Source organism: Camelus bactrianus, chromosome 17 (assembly GCF_048773025.1).
Source record: "Camelus bactrianus isolate YW-2024 breed Bactrian camel chromosome 17, ASM4877302v1, whole genome shotgun sequence".
Classification (NCBI taxonomy): domain Eukaryota; kingdom Metazoa; phylum Chordata; class Mammalia; order Artiodactyla; family Camelidae; genus Camelus; species Camelus bactrianus.
This window is the reverse complement of record NC_133555.1, coordinates 33,520,577-33,545,356: the sequence shown is the minus strand read 5'-3', so window position 1 is coordinate 33,545,356 and position 24,780 is coordinate 33,520,577. Positions and strand designations below refer to the sequence as shown.

The 24,780-nt window shown below is 41.4% G+C and overlaps 1 protein-coding gene across 1 annotated transcript; it reads left to right on the top strand.

Moving 5' to 3' along the window:
* The first annotated feature begins 1,004 nt into the window (after positions 1 to 1,004).
* Positions 1,005 to 24,745, top strand: RBM5 (RNA binding motif protein 5). The gene is made up of 25 exons (XM_010969155.3): positions 1,005 to 1,149; positions 2,485 to 2,553; positions 4,355 to 4,520; positions 5,360 to 5,515; positions 9,213 to 9,282; positions 9,768 to 9,841; positions 12,266 to 12,349; positions 13,173 to 13,233; positions 13,689 to 13,754; positions 14,235 to 14,395; positions 15,650 to 15,747; positions 16,365 to 16,452; positions 16,613 to 16,690; positions 16,770 to 16,842; positions 17,471 to 17,556; positions 17,943 to 18,027; positions 18,239 to 18,330; positions 19,992 to 20,153; positions 20,567 to 20,716; positions 20,797 to 20,868; positions 21,469 to 21,648; positions 21,954 to 22,028; positions 23,099 to 23,196; positions 23,275 to 23,404; positions 24,099 to 24,745. The coding sequence occupies exons 2-25, from the start codon at positions 2,537 to 2,539 to the stop codon at positions 24,222 to 24,224; spliced, it is 2,448 nt and encodes an 815-aa protein (XP_010967457.2). The 5' UTR covers positions 1,005 to 1,149; positions 2,485 to 2,536; the 3' UTR covers positions 24,225 to 24,745.
* The last annotated feature ends 35 nt before the right edge of the window (positions 24,746 to 24,780 follow it).

Here is a 24,780-nt window from a genome sequence, read left to right as displayed (position 1 = left end):
GGTAATGGATTCATTTGTTCATTCAACAAATATTTATTGAGTGCATACCGTGTGCCTGGCACGAGTAGAGGCACTGGGGATATAGTCGTGAACTAAATAGACAAAAGTCCCTGCCCTTCTGGAGTTTACATTTTAATGGATGAGGGCATGGACTCAAATCCCAGTGTGAAACTTAACAGTGTGACGTTTTGGTGTGACCTATCTTTCTAAAACAAGGCCAGTGATAATGGCTTCGACTAGATGAACAGCAGCTGAGGCAGCTAGAGGTATACATATATTTTAAAGGTAGAATTAATGGGATTTGCTGACAGATTGGGTGCGAGGAGAAACGAGTCATGGATAACTCCAGGAGTTTTGTCCTGAGTAACTGGAAGCAGGGAGTTGCTATTTATGGGCTGGGGAAGGCTGTGAAGGAGACAAGGTTGGTTTTTGGCTGTGTTAACTTTGAGATGCTACTAGACGGCCAACTGTTAAATTAACCCTGGAAAGTAACTTTCCCGAGCCCTTGTCTTAGACTAAAGAATATCAACGATATTCTGAAGACTGCCTTCAAGAATTCTCTTAATTTTCATAAATCTCAATTTCCTCACTTGCAGCATGGGTTTGATAACCATCTCATAAGTTATGGAAATGAAAACAGATATTTATAAAGCATGTAGCCTAATAGTCTAATCTAGCGTCCAATAATGCAATAGGCGATCAACCCACGTTCCTTCTCTTAAAGCCAGATTAAACGAGATGGGTTACATCGTTGTCACTGAAAGCAAACTGTACTAAGGTCCTTGTAGCAAAGGGAAATAATTACTATGCCTAATTAAGGAAGGAGCTCTAACCCGGGTCTGCAAAAGGCAGACTGGCTACTCAGCAGTGGTTTTGAAGAAAGGGAAATACGCAGAAAATTAACACAGGGCGTAGTTAAGTGACAGACTGCCCTAGAGACCACACTTCCCAGCAGCCCCCGCGCGGCCAGACGCCTTTGCGGATTGGACACCTCCTTAGGAGGCGGGTGGCGGGGGGAGGGGAATAGGCGCGAGGTACTGTGGGTAGGAGACGGCCGTCGACGGAGGCGCCATTTTGTGAAGCGGCCGTACCCTGTTGGAATTCTGGGGCACAAAACCGCTACTGTTGTTGCTTCCGTCCTCCCTGAGGGTAAGTGAGGCGGCCTCCCGTAATGACCGGCGGTTCTTGGTGTTGGGGTAGGTCTTGTAGAGCCTCCCTGTCAGCCGCGGGCGACGGCCGATCAGCCCCAGCCGGATCTCTCGAAGGGCTACCCGAGGCATTGGAGGGCCGCGCCCCTCCTCGTCTTCAGTGCTGTCAGCTTTCAGATGGCGTCCTCTCCCCTCAGCTCGAGGCCCGCTTCTTTCGGGCTCTTAGTGTGCCCCTGCCGATACACGTCTCCGACCCCCAAGCCTAACTGAGCATGGAGCGGTGGTCTGTCCCTCGGGTACTTCTCAGGGGCGCCTTGGCAGTCTCTAGCCGCTATCGTCCCTCAGGTTCACTTGAATATGCCCTCACCGGAAAGCTGTTCGGTGAAGGCTGATGTGCGGGCTGAGAACTTCTTGGGGGATGAGAGGCGCATGCAGGCAGGAAGAGAAAGCCGTACGCCTGATTCGGTCACGCAGGCCGTGGCGCCGCCATCTCGGCCACGACTCCCCACGGAGGTGGGTCTGGGCACTGCCCAGGAGATGAGGGGCGGCATCAGAGATTCTGCCCAGGGCGTTGTTTTTCCCAGATGGTTCTCTTCCTTTTATTAATTCAGCAAATGTTCGTTGAGCGCCTGCTTTAGAACAGGCACCAGGAACGGCCTTAACTAGTTTTTCGGACCTCAGACGCATCGAACGCCGTCTAGTTGTGTGATGTTTTATCGCTGTCGGTGTGCTGCGGGGCCAGGCTGGCGGTCTCAAGGGCCTGTGGTGGTTATCGTTGTTACCTAGGAATTAAGTCTTATCGAGGTTTGCTCTTGTCTCATTGAAATAGCTTTGGATCAGCCGTTGCGTTTTATAAATGGGAGTAGATTTCAGTCAGCTCAGCATCCGGCTTCTAAAAGATTTTACATTTTTCATAAGTAATTTTTGAATTTCATTTCGCTCCTTGTATTAGTAAAGACACTGATTAATGTTTTAACGATCAACTACCCTACTTTGATTCAGAAGACAGGGAGCTGATTGCAGCTGTGACCTTTTTGCTTTGTAATCCTACAGTAGGAGCAAGGAAGGAATCTTCTGCTTGCATCCTTTTATGGGTTCGTTATTGAATATGAAATTGATATTTTAAACTATTCATCTTTGTGCTATGCTAGTTGTTAACAAAACGTTAGCATGATTTTAATGTTGACAGTTGGTCCCCACCTCCTCCCCCCAACCATAGATAACCATTGTTAGTGATGTAATGAAATTCCAACCTCAGTAGTGTCCCAGCTTATAAAACAGTTGACTTATACGTGATCTCTCAGATTTGCAGCAACCAATCTCTTTTGCCTCCTAGAAAAAACAAAATTTGAACCTTTGGAGCCGTGTGCTAGATCTTCAGTAGGACAATGGGTTCAGACAAACGGTAAGTTATTACTGTACATACCTTAAAATCTCAGCATTTTAATGGGGACTGAACTATTTGTTAAAAATTGTCTAGCAAACAAATACTTGAGTGTCTTTATTGTCAGGCATTGCTATGAGCACCTTCATGATACTTGCTCTCACAAGCATGCAGTTTAGTGAGAGAATTAAAATACTATGTGAACTGTGCTGTGATGAAAGAAGTTGAGAGTGCTGCCAGAACACTTAGGAACATGTGTTTTCTTGGAAACAGCCAGCAAAGCTTCCTGAAGAAAGTATTCTCTAAGGTGAAGCCTGAAAGGTAAGAAAGAATTAGGCAAAGGAGAGCAGAGTGGAGTAGGTCACTTAGAGTTCCCTATTGGCAAAGCTAGGAGATCATCCAGTCTGGCACTTTGCACAATTCCTGGCTGTAGAAAGCAATCAGTGAGTGCTAGTTCTCATTATTGTCCCCTCCATGACAAAATGATCCAGATTTATAGAGCTGAGAAGCTTTTGGACCATGGGTTACATTAGAAAAAAGAAAGAAAAACTGCTAAAGAATTAGTGGATAATTAGGTTGAGAGCATTCTACTGCTGTGTCATCTGTGGATTCTCCCCCTTATACCATTTGATTTAAATACAAAACCTTGACTTTTTCAGCCAGTTGCCTCCTTAATATTGAGTCCAGTCCCAGTGATAGATCAGATTGATGACCCAGTGGGACTCAGGAAATAATTCATGTTACATGATGTCATTGCTTTAATGCTGTGTCAGTAGTCTCTGTTTCCAAATAACTTATTAAATTAACATTTACAATTTTAAGGTCTCTTATCCCAACACTTCACATCCCGAGATAGTCCTAGACTTCTTATTTCATTTGTTTCTTTTTATTATTTGTATACCCTAAATGAGTCCCTTGTAAGCCTTTCCTTTGACTTTTCCTTACAGGGTTTTATGAACCTGGTAAACAGTTTATGAAAGAACTATTTATATCTGTGGTCAAATGGATTTAAGCCTCTTGTTATTAGATTTTCCTGTGAAGCCCGGTGCTGCCCAGTAACTAAAAGTAAATTAGATATTATAGGAAATAACGTACTCTGATGTTGCTAGTTATGTCTAACAAATGAACTTCATTAACTGCCTAATGGGAAAAAAAGACTTAATCATTCAGGTTGTTGGTCCATTTCTCAGCAGTGAGTTACCCTTCAGAGTGGGTGAGTCAGGATGTGTTCTCCTTTGAAACTGAGTGAAATGCTAATACAGTTGAACCTTGAACAACCTGGATTTGAATTATGTGGGTCCACTCCTATGTGGATTTTCTTCAACAGATACAGTACTGCATGATCTGTGGGTGCAGAACCATGTATACAGAGGGCTGACTATGGGACTTAAACATCCATGGTATCTGCAGTGGGTCCTGGAACCAATCTCCCTCAGATACTGAGGGACAACTGTAATTGCATTTTTCCTACCTTTCACTAAGATCCAAAATCAGGGATGAAAGGAATGATGTATAGACCACAGGCTTGGGAAAATGCAAGATGAACTTAGACAACCTGACTCTTTCTCAAAAATATTAAACCCAAACATTTAATAGCTGTATTTTTAGATTTATTATGAAAACTGCCTTTTCATTTAGGGATGTAGGTGTTTTCCCAGTGGTTGTCTTTGTAAATTGGAATTTGGTGATGAATTTTAAGGGCTTTATTAAACTATTTGGATATCTTATAAACTGAGCTGTGGGGTATGTGTTTTTTTCAACCATGTTTTCTGAAGAGACAAAATGTGATTTACTTTAGAGTAAAAGTTATTTTTCCTGGCAGAGTGAGTAGAACAGAGCGCAGTGGAAGGTACGGCTCCATCATAGACAGGGATGACCGTGATGAGCGTGAATCCAGAAGCAGGCGGAGGGACTCGGATTATAAAAGATCTAGTGATGATCGGAGGGGTGATAGATACGACGACTACCGAGACTATGACAGCCCAGAGGTGAGCGACCAGCAACTGTTTATGGAATTGTTAGAATTATAAATTGTATGCACAAAACCATCAAGATTCTTGAAATAAGTATACCAAGTGTGGAAGTCTCTCAAGAGGAATATTATATTCAAACTTTATTATTCTGAAATCTATTTGAGTTGACTATAACTCTCAAAAGACAGACAGCCCTATAATAATAGAAATACTGGCCAGGATTTACATAGATAGGGCTCACCATTCACCAGGCACGCTTTTGAACACTTATGTGAACTCATTCAGGTCTCACTACAACCTTATAAGGTAGGTGTTATTCCCATTTTAAAGATGAAGCAGTTGGGGCATAGTTTATATCATCCCTGTGCCTCAGATAGTGTTTCTAGAAGTTGTAGTTTAACATTATCGTAGCAGGTCTCTTTCCACATTCGCTTCCATATGCAGACATTATTTAGAAGTAACTGTGCTGCCCATATAATTTTGCACTTTTTTTTCTTTTCCTATGCATGTAATCATTTTATTGTAACAGGCAGTAGTGTTTCATTGTGTTGGTGTACTGTATGGTGAGTTGTTAAACCATTCTTCCTGAATTAAATGATTGTTGCAGGTTTAGGGTTTTTTCGTTTTATTTTCTGTTTGTTTTGGGTAGGGGGTTTGGTTTTGTGGGGTTTTTTGTTTTGGTTTGGTTTGGTTTTTGTTTTTGCTGTTTTAGAAAACGTTGCAGTGAATATCATCGTGGGGTTCTTATATTATCTCTGTTCCTAAAGATAAATTCCTAGGAGTGGAGGGACTGGATCAAAGGGTATAAATAAGCCCAGTGTGATTTTAATTTTTTTTTTAATTGTAAAAATCAGAGAGAACGTGAAAGAAGGAACAGTGACCGATCTGAAGATGGCTATCATTCAGATGGTGACTATGGTGAGCACGACTACAGGCATGACATCAGTGATGAGAGGGAGAGCAAGACCATCATGCTTCGCGGCCTTCCCATCACCATCACAGAGAGCGATGTAAGGGGAACCAGCAGTTCTAATGAGCCATTCAATAGGCACAAAGAACTTTGAGCTTCTACCATTATTTTCTTTTGTTATTTTATCTCAAACTAATACCTAGTGAAATACATTTCTATATTTTGGGTGGAGTTCTCTCAACTTGGTTCATAGATAAATTACCATTTATATTTAGGCTTTGAAGCTTAGTGTAGTTTTCAGAAGTTCCTTAGCTACAGGGAGCAGTTCTTACTCCTGCAATAGCCCTTAGGAGGTATACAGTACATTTTTATTGAATTGGTTACTTATTCAGTGAGGATGTATTAGTAAGAATATTTTTGACTTGGCCACCCTTTTATTTGATAGAAATGATATTATCCAAAAAAAAAAAAAGAAATGATATTATCCATTTGAAACCTCTGAAAAGCCTGTTGAAAAGTCTGGCTCCCCACTTCTCATACAAGCCAACTAGAGCCTTGGTGTACTGGGCACTGCCTGATTTCCAGTGGTATCTCTGGCCCTTGCCTGTTCCTTCCAGCCACATCCATCACTTACTTCCCCCGCAGGCCACTTTGTCCATCATTTTCCCAATGTTCCTTTTTCTGCTTGAAGCCTATCCTGACCTGTGAGGCAGAATTTATGTGAATCACCAACCCTTGACTGCAGGAGGCTGCTCAGCCAATATTGTTTGTGAAATGAATGTGATGTTTTGAAATATGTTTTTAAAAGATGTAAATGCATGGTGTTGTGCCAGTATCTATTGTCTTGAAGTATTCAAAGTAATAATCTGACTAATGTTTAGTGGATTTTAGACAGAGCTGAAGGTAAGTACTGACTTCACACAGCTTTGGTCCTCTAAACACTGGAAGTGACAAACGTGAAATGGGATGTTAGAGTTAATAGTGGGTGTTTGTGATCCATTGCACAGCTGCTATACTGTGTACTGTTAGATGCTATAGTGATGCAGAACCATGGATCCTGCCTCATAAAAGTTTAAGAATAAATAGTTAAGATCAGGAGATGATGAAGACAATGCAGAGTAGAAAAGTATAGGAGTTGAAAGAGGTCCTGTTGAAAGTCTTCTGTGGAATAGCTCTGGAGACTTCTTTAAGGGAGGTGGTTACTAGTGGCGGGTAAAGAAGGGCTTCAGGGAAATATTAGTTGAGCTGATAGTTGAGGGATGGAAGTGTTTTGATCTGGTGGAGAACTGAGGAAAAGGTGTGGACTGGCCCTAGCCAGCTTGATTTTACTGAAAACAAAGACTTTGGCCAAGAGAGAGGTGGATGGGAAGGTGATTTGGGGTCCAGTGGTGGGGTCTTTGAAAGCCTAGCTAAGTATAAAAGAAAGTTACTGAGGTTTTTGCCTGGTAACAAAAGCTCTTCAGGTTAGATGGGAGGAGGGAGAGAGTGATAGGGGTAGATAGAAGGCAGAGCTGAGCTCAGGTAGCAGCAGCCATGGCACATGAAATAGGTTGTGCAAGAAATCCTGCAGGAGTCAATTAAGGAAAGTTTACTTTTTGATCATGTCATCCCCTTGAGGTGTCTGTTAGAGATGTGTCCCTCGGAGCTTGTGTATTTCAGGCTTCTCAGAGAAACAGAGGTGCCTACTGTAAGAAGGCAGGTTTCAAAGTAGAATGTCTGAGATTCCCAAATATCATGCAATATTTGTAGAAAATTTGCTTGTTGGAGTCTTTAAAACATTTTAAAATTATAGTATTTAATCATGTCCTGAACTTTAGTTTATCACTTTCATTAATTTCTTTAACTTTTTTTTTAACAAACCATTTTTTAAATCTTTATCGTTTTTGTTCATTTGTTTTGAGGGGGTAATTAGACTTACGTATTTATTTTAAAGGAGGTACTGGGGATTGAACCTAGGACCTTAGGCATGCTAAGCATGGGCTCTGCCACTGAGCTGTACCCTCCCCATCACTTTCATATTGTTTGTCTTTTTATTTTAGTCCCCCCACAGACATGTGAATTCTTAGAGTAACTATCTTTAGTTAACTGTGTTACTATACATGTTACTGTATCACTACTTTTATAGAAACTGTCTTCAGTAACTCTGGTGACTAACTTTTTAGTTACTATGTTATGAAGTGTGAACTTGAGTCAGGTGGTTGGGTCTGGCTCAGTGTAGCTCTTCTCAGACTGAAAAAACAGATACAGCCAATTTTCCTTATTCTGTATTTATAGTGTGTAAAGCCACTGGGAATACTGTACCATGCTCTTAGGGAAAATACAAAGTTAGATTCATGTGAGCCTCTGGTCACAACATTTTCATCAACATATCAATATATAACCTGGTTTTATGTGTATTTCTGTTTAGAGATGCCTTATTTAGTATATACTGTTGGTTCATTAGCACTGAACTCACAGCCAGTAGCACTGTAACTCATGTCTGATTGAAGCTTTTCTAACATTTTCTCTGTAAGGACCTTCCTTCTTGCACTTAGGAACACTAGACAGCACTGCAGCACTTCACTTGGAGAGCCATTTTAAACAGTGAAATCACCAGCAAAAAATACAAAAGTGTGAAAAACTTAGCACTAAATAGACTATGAGAAGGACACTTGTTTACAGTATGAAAGTTGAAACAAGGCAAAAATCACCTCTGCAGGAACAGGTGCATCAGGCGACTCACTTTTTTTTTTTTTTTTTTTAACTACTCTGCACATGTCTGCAAATGACTGTGAAAGCAGTGCAAATATTGATTTGGAGTTATGAATTTTAATGAGTAGGCAAATCCACAAGTACAGAATCCACAAATAATGAGGATTAACTATCTGTATATTCTGCAGCCTTTACACGTAATTATGGAAAGTTGGGATCACTAAGAATCTCTGTTTTGCAAATTTGGCCCTGGTTTTTTTTCCTGGGAGTATTGCTGCCTGATACAATAGCTAAAGGAACTAATGTATTTTTTAATGTATTTGGAGTTCAGCAATAAGGGTCTGACATCAGTAACAAGCCGACGAGCCAGGATTCTTTATTTGGGCCCAATTACTGTTTATTTTAATTTACTAGGAGTCTGAGAATGTTATGAGCTTTGTTGATTTTCACCATTAATGTAAATGTAAGAAAACTGTTTCTTTTAAGACATTGTGCAGAAAATGTTTATCTTAAGGGAGTTCCTCATTTTTAGGGTATTGATTTCTTGGTCATGTACTTCTGAGGACAGTGACATCTTAACTCTCATTTTTTCTCTCTGGTCCTTTAGAATGGAGGACAGTAAGATTAGACAAAAGGAAGGAGGCTTGAGGTACAGCATACCATGAGCAAGACTGTACCACAGCGTAAATAATTGTTCCTGGGGGCAAGCTCAGGTGGTAGAGTGCATGCTTAGCATGAAGTCCTGGGTTCAATCCCCAGTACCTCCTCTAAAAATAAGTAAACAAATAAACCTAATACCCCCCCCAAAAGAAAAGCCAAACTAAAAAAAAAGCTATAAAAATAAGTAATAATTATTTTTTTTGTGCCTGAGGCAAATTCCCTGTCAGCATATAAATAATGCCTTCAAAGCTGTTACAGTACATCAGTTTCTCTGAGAAGAGTTCCTTCTTTTATTCTCTTTTAGAATAATTACATTTTGATGATAGAAGTTTAAAGTCTTGCTAATTAAGCAGTTGATGTAAACCCTAGTCCTTGGACTTTCTTTAGTGTGGAATAGTTTGTGGTTGAAGCTTTAATTATAAATAAATGTGTAAAACCCTGTGCAGATTCGAGAAATGATGGAATCCTTTGAAGGTCCTCAGCCTGCAGACGTGAGGCTGATGAAGAGGAAAACAGGTGAGAGCTTGCTTAGTTCCTGCTGTTCTGGTTCTCTTCCCCATTCCCACCTCAGTCCCTAAAGAACATCCTGATACCCCCAATCTTCAAGCACATGAATTCAGAATGAGAGGTTTGCCATGGCTAAGGAATGTGACTCTTTGAAAATGATGTTTTAGAAAGCATCTGAGGACCTTTTTATAAACTTTGGTTTTAAGGGCTTTTTTTCTTTCGGTAAGTAGTGATTTATGAACTCCTTGTTTGACTGTAGTCGGTTGCATGGTTACTTTTTAAACGTGGAATCAAATCGAGTGGCATTTAGTTCAGGCGGCTTGGTTCCTTGCCATGGCAAAGTATCAAGAAGATCCCCAAGTCAAGTCACATTTGTAAAGCTGCTTCCCAATTGGCTTTGTCACGCAGTGTTGAAGCAGTGGGAGAGAGATTCACCTGTTATAAAGGAACTGACTAACACGAGTATCCCGTCTATATCTGAATGCTGTCTCTAGGTGTAAGCCGTGGTTTCGCCTTCGTGGAGTTTTATCACTTGCAAGATGCTACCAGCTGGATGGAAGCCAATCAGGTTGCTTCACTCACCAAGTCTAGATATTCATGAAAATGGAACAAGTCTGTACAATTAAAAAAAAAAAGGTTGAAGGAGTGGTTTGTTCCAAAGGAGTGACTTTAAAGAAAAAAGCTTTGTATATATTAAAATTGATATTACTAGATTAAAACAGTACAAAGCACTACATTGCAGAATTTGCTCTGCCTTTAAATATGGCTACCTGGCAGGGCTTTGTTAACCACTAAATACATAGTTACCAAAATATCTTGAGTATTCCCCTTTTCCCTACCTAATTTATATTCCTATTCATTATGTTTGTTGAGAGTAATCTTAGAATATCCAACTCTCGATTTGACAGTGAAGAGAATATAATAGAAGTCTGCTACAGGCATTTTATGAATAATTCTTTATTTCTGCTTGGAGACCACAAGCTTCCTGGAGGCATAACTTTTCATATGGGTCTTCACAGACCATTTAAGGACCTAGTGGAATATATGAACAATGTCTGATGAGATTAGCCTGGGAGCTGGTGTCCTGCTGTCTAATCTAGTTAGAGTGGCATTAACATTCTAATCTCCCTGAGAATGCCTTTTATAGTCTGTTCAAAGCAAATGATTGATGATTCTTGGATGTAACATTAACTGAGGTTTTCTAGTTTGTCAAGATAATGTTCAGTGCTTGGCACTTAAATAACTTTTGCCAGAACTCCAAAGCACAGTATTGAATGCCTTAACCAAGTGCATTCTGGGAAGTTTGCTTATTTAACTCATTATGTTGCTTTTCTGCAACATTTTATGATTTGTCACTCAAAGTAAGAGTTATATTCTTTGGTAATTTATTGTCATTTATAACAAGACTCACTAATGAGGGTATCATTTTGATTGAGTGATTTTTAAGCCTCATTTTCTTAACCCAGAGGTGACAACCTGGTCTTAAAAAAGTAGATCTTGATTCATTTCATACCATGGACACCATCCTAGTAAATTCAGGACAGTCTTCATGTGAGTCCTCTTTCTTGACCTGACACCATCTTTTGATGCAGTGGATGTATCGGAATGACTTGCCTGGGAGTTTAAAACTCCTAGGAAGTTAAAACCTATAAGACATTTAAAAATCTCCACAATTTTAATGTATACAAAGCTATGTTAATGTGTAATATTTCATTACAGTTCAAGTTCACTCCGGAGATAAAAGGCCAGTAGGATTAGGGACTCAGTGGTAGTTTGGAATTTCTCCCAGCACACATCCCTCCTAGTGGGATGATCTGTTGACATATCTCCCAGCTTCTTTATTTTTGCTTCTATACAACACAGAGAGTGGATGGCCCTTCAGCTCTTTCCCTCTTGGCCAGACATGTAGTCTTGCCTCTAGATATTGCAGAAACAACATTCACAGCATGTCTTAACTCTTCCAGGATTTGCAAGAACCAAATTGTTCAACAGTATGTATGTTTAGAGGGGTTAGACTCCTTTAAAAAATTTGGATATCTAACCTCTTAAATCTGTTCTGACACTGTCAGAACATCCCACTCCCTTTCCCACCCCTCAGGAGAAAAAAAGAAAAGGTGTTCTTGTTAAATGAAGGCTCTTTGGGGGCAGGTGCTGGGTGTATTGGCTAGACTGATTCCACTCGGAGTTTTGACCTTTGAAAATTAAGTTCCTTTTAGTCACATGGTTGACTTGAAGGATGAGGTGGTATACGAACATTTATAAACTTTTTCTAACCCCCTGAAGAAACTTCATTGGCCTCCTGGTTACTCATTTTGAAGAGAGTACCATCTATTTCAGTGAAAAACACATCTGTACCCAGGACATCACGTGGTTGCAGTTGGCAGGAAGAAAACTCATTTAGCTGTTTTACAGTCGATGGCATTCAGAATAGTCCCTCCTGAGAAAATTGTAACCAGATTCCCTTTAAAAATGAGTTCCCATACCATTGTCCCCCAGAGGACACATCCTGAAGCAGGAGTTTGAGGGAAGGGGAAATACAAAGACTTTCACTTTACATAAGAATTGGGGACTGGGAGAAAAGTGAAGCGAAGCCCAAGGACACCATGCTAAGGGGTAAAGTAGGAGACAACCTCAGAACTGGGAGAGTTGTGTCTTCTGCTTTTTGAAATAGACTGTCACTCTCAGGCAGCCTGTCAATGCTGATTGTTAGGACTTCTGTCTCTGCTGGAGACACGGCCTGGTGCATGTCAGCGTTTAGTGTGTGGCAGCTTTCTCAGCACTCCCTGACTCCGTTTACCTTTACTCCGCATCCCATTCTCTTACTGCCTATCTGAAGGATTGGATGGGCAGAGTATAGGTGGCGGTGGTTGGTCCTCCCCGTATGTTGTCCATTTAATTCCAGAGCACTGATTTTTCCGAAGTGTGCTCTGCCCTGGGAAAATGGACACATGTTTCCCACAATGGGAATAACTGATTACTTCTTTTTTTACAGAAAAAGTTGGTGATTCAAGGAAAGCATATTGCAATGCATTATAGCAATCCCAGACCTAAATTTGAAGATTGGCTTTGTAACAAGGTAAGCTGTGTTCTTCTGAAGTAGAAAAAAACTTTTGGGGTTTTGTTGTTGCCTGTTTGACTGTTTAAATAAAGAAACTAGTAAGTACCCAATCACTAGCTTTTATCTTAAGGTGATTTTCGTACTTCGTGACTTTCTTTGGGTCGTCCTGATTAGGTATTACAGGACAGAATCCCTTGAACACAAGAAATTTTGTTTAAGATCTAGGTTCTAAGCCCAGTGTTTCAATGAAGATTTTAAGTTTGTTTCACTTTATGGTTCTTGAATTCTAGAGCTCTCAACTTCAGCAGTCTCTTAATTACATTAACAGAACGCCTTGTGTCCCTGCTCGAATTGTATCGAGTCTATTATGATCTAGTCACCAATGCACCATTTTGAACTTAGGTGTTGCCATTGACACTTTCAGAGTGCTCAGACTCTTTGTTCTGCATGTGTCCCATGTCCAGTAGGTGTCTAGACAGTATTCCATTTACGTTGTGTGTGTAAGAGTGGTCCATTTAAGTGCTCTTCTCATATAAGGGAGAAGTTTGCTAGTGGTTTGCTGCAGGGTTTTAGGGTGAACTGAAACTTTTCTCCAACTTAATAAAAATAGAATTCTGCTTCAAAATACGTCAAGATTTGTTTTTCTTGGAAAAATTCATGTAGTGAAGCATTCTAAATTTTTAGGTTTAGTGCCCCTTTGTCTTGGATATGTGGGTATCACTTTCTGCTTTTTTTTTGTTTCTCACTAGGACTTGCCCAATGTCCTATTGCTCTAACCCATATTTTTAGTAAGCCTGGCCTACTGTGAGAAATAATTACAGGTAAAACTTTTTTTTTCCAGTGCTGCCTTAACAATTTCAGGAAAAGACTAAAATGCTTCCGATGTGGAGCAGACAAGTTTGGTAAGCCCAGATTCAGCTGTTTGGGATATGTATTAAAACCTGACTGATTGGGTTGTCTGTGAACCTAGATTGTAGGGCATTAAAACAAATAACCTATGTATTTTCCTTAAACCTTTTTACCTTAGGTTAGGTAGATGCTGCTGATGATTGTGAGAGTACAGATAGTTATTTTATTTTCCAAAATTAAGTCTGATCACCTAGTTTGTATTCTGTACCTGCTTTTCTTTAGTACAGAAGTAATGTCAGCCCTCCACTGGCCCAATTTTTACATTCCACATTGGAAATTCATGTCAAAATTAATGAGATTTTACTATAGCGACGAGTGGTTCAAAAAGAAAAATAACGACTGCTACATTTACTTAAAATTAAAACTTTGGTGTTTGAATGTATTTCTTTACATTGGTTTGTTGTTTGTCTTCAATTATGAGGCTCTCCCTCTCTTTCCCTTTTTACAGACTCTGAACAGGAAGTGCCCCCTGGAACCACAGAATCAGTTCAGTCTGTGGATTATTACTGTGATAGTAAGTTCAGATAACAATCTTTTGGCTTTTATGTTGGAAGTTGACCTTTGTTGGATGTTTTTTTTCTTTTTTAATAAGTAGCAACTTCAGGTTATTTCATAAATGATTGGTCTTTAGAATCTTCTCCAAGTCAAAGTGAAAGATACACCGTTTACCCTTGAACAACATGGATTTGAATTGTGTGGGCCTACTTACATGCTGAGTTTCTTTAGTAAATGCTGTAGTACTACACCATTTACCATTAATTGAATCTGTGGATATAGAACTACCAGTACAGAGGGCTGACTGTAAAGTTACACACAGATTTTCGGTGGAGTTGGGGGTGGCAGTGGGATCAGCATCCTTAAACCCCCTGCATTGTTCAAGGGTCATATGTACTAGAAACTTCCCAAAATGGATTTGTTTGTACTTGAACCTGCCTTGAAAGGCATTGATGGTGGGAATGCATATATATATCATTTGTCTCATTCACCCCCCCAGCAATCATCCTTCGAAACATAGCTCCACACACTGTTGTGGATTCCATCATGACAGCGCTGTCTCCCTACGCATCCTTAGCTGTCAATAACATTCGCCTCATAAAAGACAAACAGACCCAGCAGAACAGAGGCTTCGCATTTGTGCAACTGTCTTCTGCAATGGTGAGGTGTTCATTGAATCTTCCTTTATTAAAAAAATCTGAGCTTTTAATTATTAGAGGAATGCAGATAAAAACTACGAGTTATCACTTCACACCAGTGAGAATGGCCATCATTGAAGTCTAAAACTAAATACTGGAGAGAGTGTAGAGGAAAAGGAACCCTCCTACACTGTTGGTGGGAATGTAAATTGGTGCAGCCACTATGGAAAACAGTATGGAGGTTCCTTTAAAAACTGAAAATAGAGTTACCCTATGATCTAGCAATTCCACTGCTGTGCATATATCTAGAGAAAACTATAATTTGAAAAGACACATGCACCCCAGTGTTCATAGCAGTACTATTTATAATAGCCAAGACATGGAAACAACCTAAATGGTTATCGACAGATGAATGGATAAAGATGTGAGGTTGGGGGAGGGGCAGAATATTACTCAGCCATAAAAAAAGAATAAAGTAATGCCATCTGCAGCAACATGGATGAACCTAGAGATTATCATATTAAGTAAGTCAGAAAGACAAATATCATATTAATTGTATATGGAAGGTAAAAAAAAATGATACAAATTCTATTTACAAACATAAAAAAGACAAAAAATAAGGGAGAAAGGGCAGGAGACGGATAAAATAGGAGTTTGGGATTAACAGATACACATTACTATATGTAAGGTAAATAAACAACAAGGACCTACTGTATAGCACAGGAAATTATACTCAGTTTCTTGTAATAACATAATGGAAAAGAATCTGAAAAGAAAACATATGTATAGATATAACTGAATCATTTTGCTATACACCTAAAACTAACATTGTAAATCAACTACATTTCAATAAAAAAATAAAATTAAAAAAATAACTGAACGCTGAGAGGCAAATGTGGTTCATCAAATTATGATTCTATGTGTAAGGCTCCTGGAGCCCAACATGATGAGAATTGTTGCAGTGCTAAATTACAGACTGATTAATAAGTGGTAAAAAAAAAAAAGTGTATACTTGTAGGTAACTGGCAGAACTGAAATTGGAGCCACAGTTTTGTCCTTCATGCTTTGTTTTAGATTAATTTAGCATTTATTCCTTTAATAGTACTGGATACCTTCATGTCCTGAAGGAAGGAGTATTTTTTTCCTCAATATTTCATATGCACGAACAATAATGAATTACTCTCGTTTAATAGAAAGCACTATTGGAATGGGATAAGTGGTAGGGAGAGTGTTTTAATTACATGACAAAATTATTTTTCTTCACATTCTCCTTCAGGATGCTTCTCAGCTGCTTCAGATACTACAGAGTCTCCATCCTCCTTTGAAAATTGATGGCAAAACTATTGGGGTTGATTTTGCTAAAAGTGCCAGGAAGTGAGTGGCTTCATAATCCTTATTTCAGACTGCTGCATCTGCACACTTGACCCTAGATGCTTTGCTAACTGTACCCTAAGCCCACATTCTGTACACTGAGACGCTATCCTCCCTGGTTGCCAAGGCTAGAAGGGAAACAGTTATCTCCTCTTAGAGCTTATTTCTGCCTGTCTCCAATAACCAATTGCCAGAAAACTTCAGAGAAGGACAAAGACATGACAGATGGGTTGAGAACATGTGCTATGCAAACTGCTTCGGGATAGTGCAAACCCATCTGGAAATAATCCTTTCCTTCTAGAACAGCATGCTAATAAACAGCTTCATGTATATAGAGTTTCATTCTAGTGATGTCAGTTTCCCATTTCTAGTATCATTGCTTATCCAGCAGACACCTTATTAGATGGCAGGGTACAAAGTAGAACAATGATACTGTAGGGACACTTTCCTACTGAGGGGTTTGCCCATCGAAACCTTTCCTTGCTATAAAAAATGGCCTTGCTGGCATTAGAGACCTTCCAGCAAAGGCTAGAGTGAATTGCTGTGTTCTGGGTAGTGGGAGGTTAGTGATTGGAAGCATACTGAGATGGAATCACATGATCGGATCTTTGTGGTTTCAGAGATTTGGTCCTCCCAGATGGTAACCGGGTCAGCGCCTTCTCTGTGGCTAGTACAGCCATTGCTGCAGCTCAGTGGTCATCTACCCAGGTAAGATGGAGGATCTTTTTGCTCAAAGTAGCATGGTGGTATTGTTCAGAATTACAGAAGTACCCTCTCCTGTAGTGCTTGCCTTAGAAGCTCTCTGAGGATGTTTTTAAAAACTTGGTATCCACCAAGTTTGTCTTTGTTTCCTCTTGACATTTTGTAGTCTCAGAGTGGTGAAGGAGGCAGTGTTGACTACAGTTACCTGCAGCCAGGCCAAGATGGCTATGCCCAATATGCTCAGGTAGGTAGATTAGACCAGCATCCAACTTCTGATCTCCTTTGTCTAAGAATAGCAGCTTTAATAGTGGGCTTTTCTTCAGTACTCACAGGATTACCAGCAGTTTTATCAGCAACAAGCTGGAGGATTGGAATCTGATGCATCATCTGCATCAGGTAATAAACTTCATCTCCCTTTTATCTTTTGTTTAAGCAGATACATTTGAAGAGATACAACTAGATGTTCTAACTAGACCTAAATAAACATGAGAATCCATTTCCCTGCAAGACTTTGGGGGAAAGCTGTCATTCAGACAACATTCAGAGTTGTCACCATGTACCATGTTGTAAAGAGTGTTCGTTCTTGAAATTCAAGTTGGTATTCTCCCTCTCTTTGTTGTTAGGATTCATTGGTGCCCACATGGGTTCAGGTGAGCATAGAGGGTGTGGCCCTAGAGTCTGGTGTCCACACATCAATCAGAAGGGTCACTGTAAGAAGTCTTTGCTTTAGTTTTTGTTCCAGAATTACAAAGGTGTTGCAGTGAAATCTTTCCTCAACCCCAGAGCAGATATATAGAGACTTTCTTCCTTTCCTTCTTAGCCATCATACAGGAAGTTTGACTTTGTGTGTCATGTGCTAGTAGGATTATAAAAATGAAAATACAGGTTCAAGGATACTTAATGGAAACTAGATTGTTAAGAACTGACATATACAAAGACAGATGCTAGCTTGGGCATTACAGATAAGGATGTTTGGCTTAGAGTTCAATGCTTGGCTCTTCCTAACTCCTGTGTTTATCATCAGGCACAGCAGTGACCACCACCTCAGCGGCTGTAGTGTCTCAGAGTCCCCAGCTGTATAATCAAACCTCCAATCCACCCAGCTCTCCGGTAATCTTGTCGTCCTAAATACGGAACTGGTGACTGTTGGGGAAACTTTGTTTTGCTGTACAAGTGTTCTTTTCCTGCTGTATGAGCCAGGATTGAACAATACACACACATTCCAATCTTACTTCTCTCTGTCTAGTAGTATTAAATAATATAATAATTCTGTGTATATACTTTAACTATAAGGTTCCAAACAGGGTATATTTATACTATACTATGCATGCTTAGTCTTGACCTTTAGGAAGAAAGTTGTAAACATGTATTTTATTCAAGGATTGCCTTAGATCGTATGTCTGTCAGGGAGCCCTTCCTGCTGGATGATTGCAGTGATTTAGTTCTCTTAAGAGGCTTTACAGTTGAAATTATATTGAAGCTGCTGTTCTTTCCAGACTGAGGAAGCACAGCCTAGCACTAGCACAAGTACACAGGCCCCAGCCGCTTCCCCCACTGGTGTAGTTCCTGGTACCAAATATGGTAAGCCAAACCTCATGGGGCTGTTGACAGTTGGAAGGTCCTAGTTGTTGTCTTTGTTTACTAAGAGTTCCTCTCCCTATGTGGGTGTCAGAGGGACACTTGGGGATGTGAGAGAAGACCATTAAGGCCTGCTGCATCTCAGTGACTTAGAATTTGAAGTAAAGCCAGTTTCTTACCGGAAATGACTGTGTGCTGGATTTTGTTTTTGCAGCAGTGCCTGACACATCCACTTACCAGTATGATGAATCTTCAGGATATTACTATGATCCGACAACAGGGCTGTACTATGACCCCAACTCACAGGTAATTTAAGAGTTTAAAAAAAGTGTTTTGGGGGATAATGTACATATGGAAAAGCACAGAACTGACATGCAGTTCTTTGGTTTACATGTATATGCGTTCATACATATACCAGCACGGAGACCAGAGCGAGAACATTCCTAACATGCTGAATGTCCCTCATGCCTCTTGCCAGTCAGTACCCTCCCTCTTCAGTAACCACTATTCTTACTCCTATTACCATGGGTTATCTTGTCAAGTTAAATTTTATAGGTGGCTGTTAACCTTTGTGGAAAGACCTAGACAGAAGTTTTAAATTGTGATTTTTTTTTCTTCCTATATAGTCTTTTTTTTAATTGAGGTAAAATTCATGTAACATAAAATTGGCCATTTTAACCATTTAAGACTATACAGTTCAGGACTTTTTAGTATATTTACAGTGTTGTGCCGCCATCACTACCACTGCCTAATTCTAGAACATTTTTATCTCTCCAAAAGGAAACCCTATATCCTATACACTGAGCAGTCACTTCCTAGTCTCTCCTCACCCCAGCTAGCACTGTCTGCTTTCTGTCTCTGGATTTGCCTGTTCTAGACATTTTATATAAATGGAATCAGATAATATGTGCCCTTTTATGTCCAGCTTCTTTTTCTTAGCAACCCTGTGTATTCTTGAAGGTGGAAATTAGGAGATCTCTGGAGTGATATTTTATTTTTGGTTATGTATATAACTTTTAAAAGAGGAAAAGCAACATTAACACTCCATAAATAAACAGCTATTTGTGACCAGGAGCTGTATGTGTAGAAGAGTGAAAATAAGTGCTTTTAACAGGAACTTGGCATTGAGAGCTTGTGGCTTCTGAGAGAGTAAGGTGTGAAGCTGTGTGGGACCTGCCTGAGCAGGCCGCACCTCTGCATGGTTCTACTGCTCTCGTTTGTGAAGACTGACTATTTACCAGTTCTCCTGGGTAGCCATAGGAGTTGTGAGTCCTGTGTCTCTGACCCACATCACCTTCTCTGGATGAGATGTAACAGGCAGTCTCTCCTGGGTGCCTGTTGAGCAGGTAGAGTGAGTGGAGAATAAAGAAGAGGAGAGAGAGCTGCTCCCCATCCTCTGTTGCAGTTCTCTCCACACATTTCAGATCAGGTTCCTTCACCCTGTCACCTCCTTCCAGGCTCCCAAGCTAGCATTTTACAACCCTTTGATTGCCTGGGTATCCTGAAGCAGGGTTCTGTACAGTTGAACCCAATGATGAGATGTTAACTGATTGTCATGGAACAACACATGTGAGTAAAAGATCCTCCTGAACCACCTGTTCTGGCCACCTGATTTGTATAAATGATCTATCTTTGGAAAGGGGTCAGACACCTTGCTCTTTGGGTACCCTCCAGGCCCAGGGATTAAATCAGTGGGAACTAGACTCTTGAAAAGAAACCACATTCCACTTTTGCCCAAGAAGTTTCACATCTCTTCACTGGCTGGGCATCTTCCTCACCTACAGCGAGTGTCCAGCAGCTCCTCTCTGGGCAGGAAATACTACTGCTCTGCAATGTGTTTTATGTTTTTATGTTTAGTTTTTTTGACTGAACAACTTTGACATGCCTTTTTTGACAAAATACTCCTTTAAGTTAATGGTTTGACACAGCAGAAAGTCTGCATTGTTTTGGGTTTTTTTTCCTCCTAGTACTACTACAATTCCTTAACCCAGCAATACCTTTACTGGGATGGAGAGAAGGAGACCTATGTGCCGGCTGCAGAGTCCAACTCCCACCAGCAGACAGGCCTACCGCCTGCAAAAGAGGGGAAGGAAAAGAAGGAGAAACCCAAGAGCAAAACAGCCCAGCAGGTGAGAACGTGACCTGGCCAGCAGACCCATATTTCTCTCTGGGGCATTGAGCTTAATTTTTAGCTGTTTAGAGGGCAGGGGAGATCTGTGGCATTTATATGCACTTTATTTGCATTCTTAAAATCTGGGCCACACATCTTATTTACATTAAGTTTGAAGAGTATTTAGCAATTCTTTAGGATTACTATATGTTGTTTGTCAGTTGCCGATGTACTTGGGGAAAAAATGCTGAAAGACTCAAACTTTTGAGCAGTATTCTTTAATAATATTTTTGGTTGTTATGTGGTAGCATCTCATAAAGATAAGGGCCGAAGGGGTTTTGTTACAGACCATCTGGTTGAGGTAAGACCCTTAATGGCTTATTGTCTGGCACAGGAGACTTAAGTATTTTTTTCATGATTGTTTGACATTAGATTGCCAAAGACATGGAACGCTGGGCTAAGAGTTTAAACAAGCAGAAAGAAAATTTTAAAAACAGCTTTCAACCTGTCAATTCTTTGAGGGAAGAAGAAAGGAGAGAATCTGCCGCAGCAGATGCTGGCTTTGCTCTCTTTGAGAAGAAGGTAACAGTAGTGGGAATGCCCATACTTCATAAGGGGAACTTAGGTAAAATTTGAGGCTTATGACTTGTTCTATTTCCCAGGGAGCCTTAGCAGAAAGGCAACAGCTCATCCCAGAACTGGTACGAAATGGAGACGAGGAGAATCCTCTCAAAGTAAGGAAGTACTTCCAGTGTTTAATGGCCATATCTGTGCTTTGTGTCTCACTTTGAATCTCAGCTGCATATTGGCTAATGTGATTCCTATTTAAAATGGGATGTGGTCACTGTCAGTGGGTATTTGGAGCAGCTTCTACACATAGACTCCACATTGAGAGCTTTGTTTTCCCTGTGTGAAAGCAGGTGAGATGGAGCAGAGGATGAAGCCCAAATTCCAGTTAATTGAGTTTTATTGCATTTGTAAATAGAGTCTGGAAAGAGAAAATTTAAGATAAGAAAAAACCTATTCTACTTGGTAGATACTGGTTTGGGTTGGCCATTACTCTGATCTATTTTGGGGTTTTCATACATGGTCAGTAGTCTGAAAACAGCCATCCAGGAACTCTTCTTGGGTCCCAAGAGGTTTGGTGCCAGGAGGCTGTTGGGTCCAGCACTGGAGGACCTGACTGCCACACACAGGAGGATGAAATGGAATACACCACTGACATGTGACATGAGTAATGGGTGCACTCTCACAGCTTGGATTAGGCATTACTTTTAGCCATCGCTGTCTTCCTGTTGTACATTTCCAGTGACCCACCCTCCTCTTGTTCCTAGAGGGGTCTGGTCGCTGCTTACAGTGGTGACAGTGACAATGAAGAGGAGCTGGTGGAGAGACTTGAGAGTGAAGAAGAAAAGCTGGCCGACTGGAAGAAGATGGCCTGCCTGCTCTGCCGGCGCCAGTTCCCAAACAGAGATGCCCTGGTCAGGCACCAGCAGCTCTCAGACCTACACAAGGTAGCCATGCTTCTCTGAGCTGAGCTGAGGCAGGGAGGGGAAGCAGCAAGACGATGCGAGTGCCCTGACAATAGTGAAGATTCTGCGTTGAATGATTGCCTTTTAGAAGGCTATTCCTGATCATAGTCTGTTCCAGATTATAGAGTGGAAAGGAACATGGCAACTCCATATACACTGGGCTCTGGCTTTCATGCTGTAGTGTATTGAATTGGGCATTGACTCTTAGAAGACAATTGATGTGGGTAATGTGACATTTCAAATTGGGGCAGTCTGAATTCTTACCATCTGTAAAATCTCTTGTATAGCAAAACATGGACATCTACCGACGATCCAGGCTGAGCGAGCAGGAGCTGGAAGCCTTGGAGCTGAGGGAGAGAGAGGTGAATGGGGGTCAATGTGCCACTAGAAAGAGTATCTTGGGGTAACTGCCTTTGGGGGTTTTTTTTTTAGCACTTGTTCCAGGTCCCAGGGGCAGGGTAGGATTTGTCATACGCACTTGTCACCTGGCCATTGTGGCTCAGGTAAACTCGACCCAGGCAGTATGTGCTTTGTGACCCCCTCAGTGTTCCTCAAGACTGTGCACAGGTTCCGAATGCTACATCCTTGCTGGTAAAGTACTGTGGGTTTTAGGAAGTTGAGCGTGATCTCATTTGGCCTGGCCAGGGAAGCCTTTGAGGGCAATGAAGGGAAGCTTCAAATTAGGCCTAGGGAGCAGCAAGCAGGACACATGATACGATGATTGCAGGTGATACGGAAGGAAGCAGTGGACAAGGCAGACCAGGGCTTGGGGTGAAGGCAGGAGAAGCCTGTGAGACCAGTAATGGGAGTCACTGGTAATTGATGAGGCTGATTGAGAGCCAGCTGGACAGGGTTTTAAATACAAATACTGGCCTGTGGGTTAGAAATGAACCTGTGGGCAAATTACTTAAAATTTCTCACCCCAAGATAATTCATAAGGCTTTTGAGGGCTGTAGCTAGGGCTTTTGCTTTCCTGTTTTTTTTTTTCTCCACTGTTTATGGTGCCAGCTCTGCAGAGACTGCAGAACAGGTCTCTGGAAGCCTCCTTGGGTCTATCTGTCCCTGGAGTTGGGCCCTCCAAATGCTGAGGGGGAACAGCAGCTCTGTCCTCCTCTCCCTTGAGGACCTTGGCAGGCTGTGCCCACACCCAGCAGGCTGAAGAGCTTGACAAGAGGTGACTAATTAAATAAAGCTGCTCATTAGACACATAGTTCTGCCCCAGGTTCCACACAGAGTTCATCTCTACAGACCTGCTATTTTGGATGTGACTAAGTACAGTGAGGGAGACGGGGCATTTGGTATTTCAGACCACTCTAGAAGGCCAAGCAGCAGATGAAGAAAGCACTTGAGGTGATAATCTTGAAGTGTAGGTGCATGAGACTGTTAGAGATTGAAGTCCAGATATCTTTATCTGTTTGTTCTCCCCACATAGATGAAATACCGGGATCGAGCCGCAGAAAGACGGGAGAAGTATGGCATTCCAGAACCTCCGGAACCCAAACGCAAGAAGCAGTTTGATGCTGGCACTGTGTATGTGTTCTGCACATTTTCCACTTTGTGAGCTGGGGCTCTGGCTGTTATAAGTAACTGTGTGTTTGCCACTGGCAGGAATTACGAGCAGCCCACCAAAGATGGCATTGACCATAGTAACATTGGCAACAAGATGCTGCAGGCCATGGGCTGGCGGGAAGGCTCGGGTTTGGGAAGAAAGTGTCAAGGCATCACAGCCCCCATTGAGGTAAGCAGTAGGATTGGGCTTCAGTGACTTGCAGGCTTGTTCCAGAGATGAGATGAGTCCTTTGTCATAAACAAACCCTTAACACTGACTCAGACCCATGTAGCTTAGCTTGGATTTAATATCTTTCAAAGTGATTCTGGTTAGGTAAAAAACAAATTATAATTTAGTAAGAATTCCATCCATAATGAGAAGTCCTTTACTCAGAGCTCAAATTGAAATATAATCCCGGGATCAGAGTTCCCCAGCCACTGGCCTTTTAGACAGGAGCTCCACCTGTGATTGCTCCCTTTCTAACCTGGCAACATAGCTTAGGACAGACTCTTACAGTTGATTTGTTCAAGCAAGTTTTGCAGACTTCGGGGTGTCATGCTATGATCCATGCCCAGAATTACCAGGCCCTCCCTGGGCTTCAGTGCAGTGCTTTGGGGCCCTTCCTAGGCACGATACTTGCTAAGCAGGCATAGGGTTGGGGGAGGGTGTGGTTCCATCTGCCTGTCTCCCTTACCCATTTGATCCCTTCAGACCTTAACCTGCTCCTGGTCTCCAGTGTAGAAATCCATGTCTTCATAATAGAAAACTTCCTCTCATCTCCTAGTGGGTAGTCCTGCTCAGGAAGGAGTGGACTAGATGAGACGGTGTGGGGAGTAGTCCACACACTGCTTGCCAGCTGCTAACAACAGTTTTGTTCCCCCAGGCTCAGGTCCGGCTAAAAGGAGCTGGCCTTGGAGCCAAAGGCAGTGCATATGGACTGTCAGGTGCAGATTCCTACAAAGATGCTGTCCGAAAGGCCATGTTTGCCCGGTTCACTGAGATGGAGTGAGATTCAGCAAGCGGATGAGAGAGAGAGATGACAAGGAGCTCCAAAGAGCGCAAGAAGTGCTCCATCTCCTGAATTCACTCTGACTACCTTTCTCTTAAGGGCATGCCTTCTGCTGTTAATAGTTTTTAGGGTGAGCCACTTCATTCTGCAAGGTTCTCCCACTTAAAGGAGTTCCCCTTGTTTGGGTTATCTGGTGAACGACCTGCCTTCCTGCCAGAGGGCTTGTGAGCTGGCCAAGGGGACAGTGGGTCTTTTATACTTCAGTGTACATAGTGTAATGTAGTGTGTTTTACATGTGTAGCCTATGTTGTGGTCCATCAGCCCCTTGCATCCCTAGGGGGTGTTGAGATGCCCTAGGTGGTATGTGACACCAAAGCCACCTCCATCATTTGTTGCGCTGTCTTTTCTTGGCAAAAGCCTTGTGTATATTTGTATATTACACATTTGTACAGAATTTTGGAAGATTTTCAGTCTAGTTGCCAAATCTGGCTCCTTTACAAAAGAAATACCTTGAAAAATGAGTGTCTGTCTCTATTCTTGGATGACGAGGTGGGTA

Excerpts from the sequence above, each read along its gene's own strand:
- RBM5 (XM_010969155.3), top strand. Across the intron at positions 16,691-16,769 it reads GCTATGCCCAATATGCTCAG|TACTCACAGGATTACCAGCA; the intron begins GTAGGTAGATTA and ends GCTTTTCTTCAG. Across the intron at positions 22,029-23,098 it reads TGGAGCTGAGGGAGAGAGAG|ATGAAATACCGGGATCGAGC; the intron begins GTGAATGGGGGT and ends CTCCCCACATAG.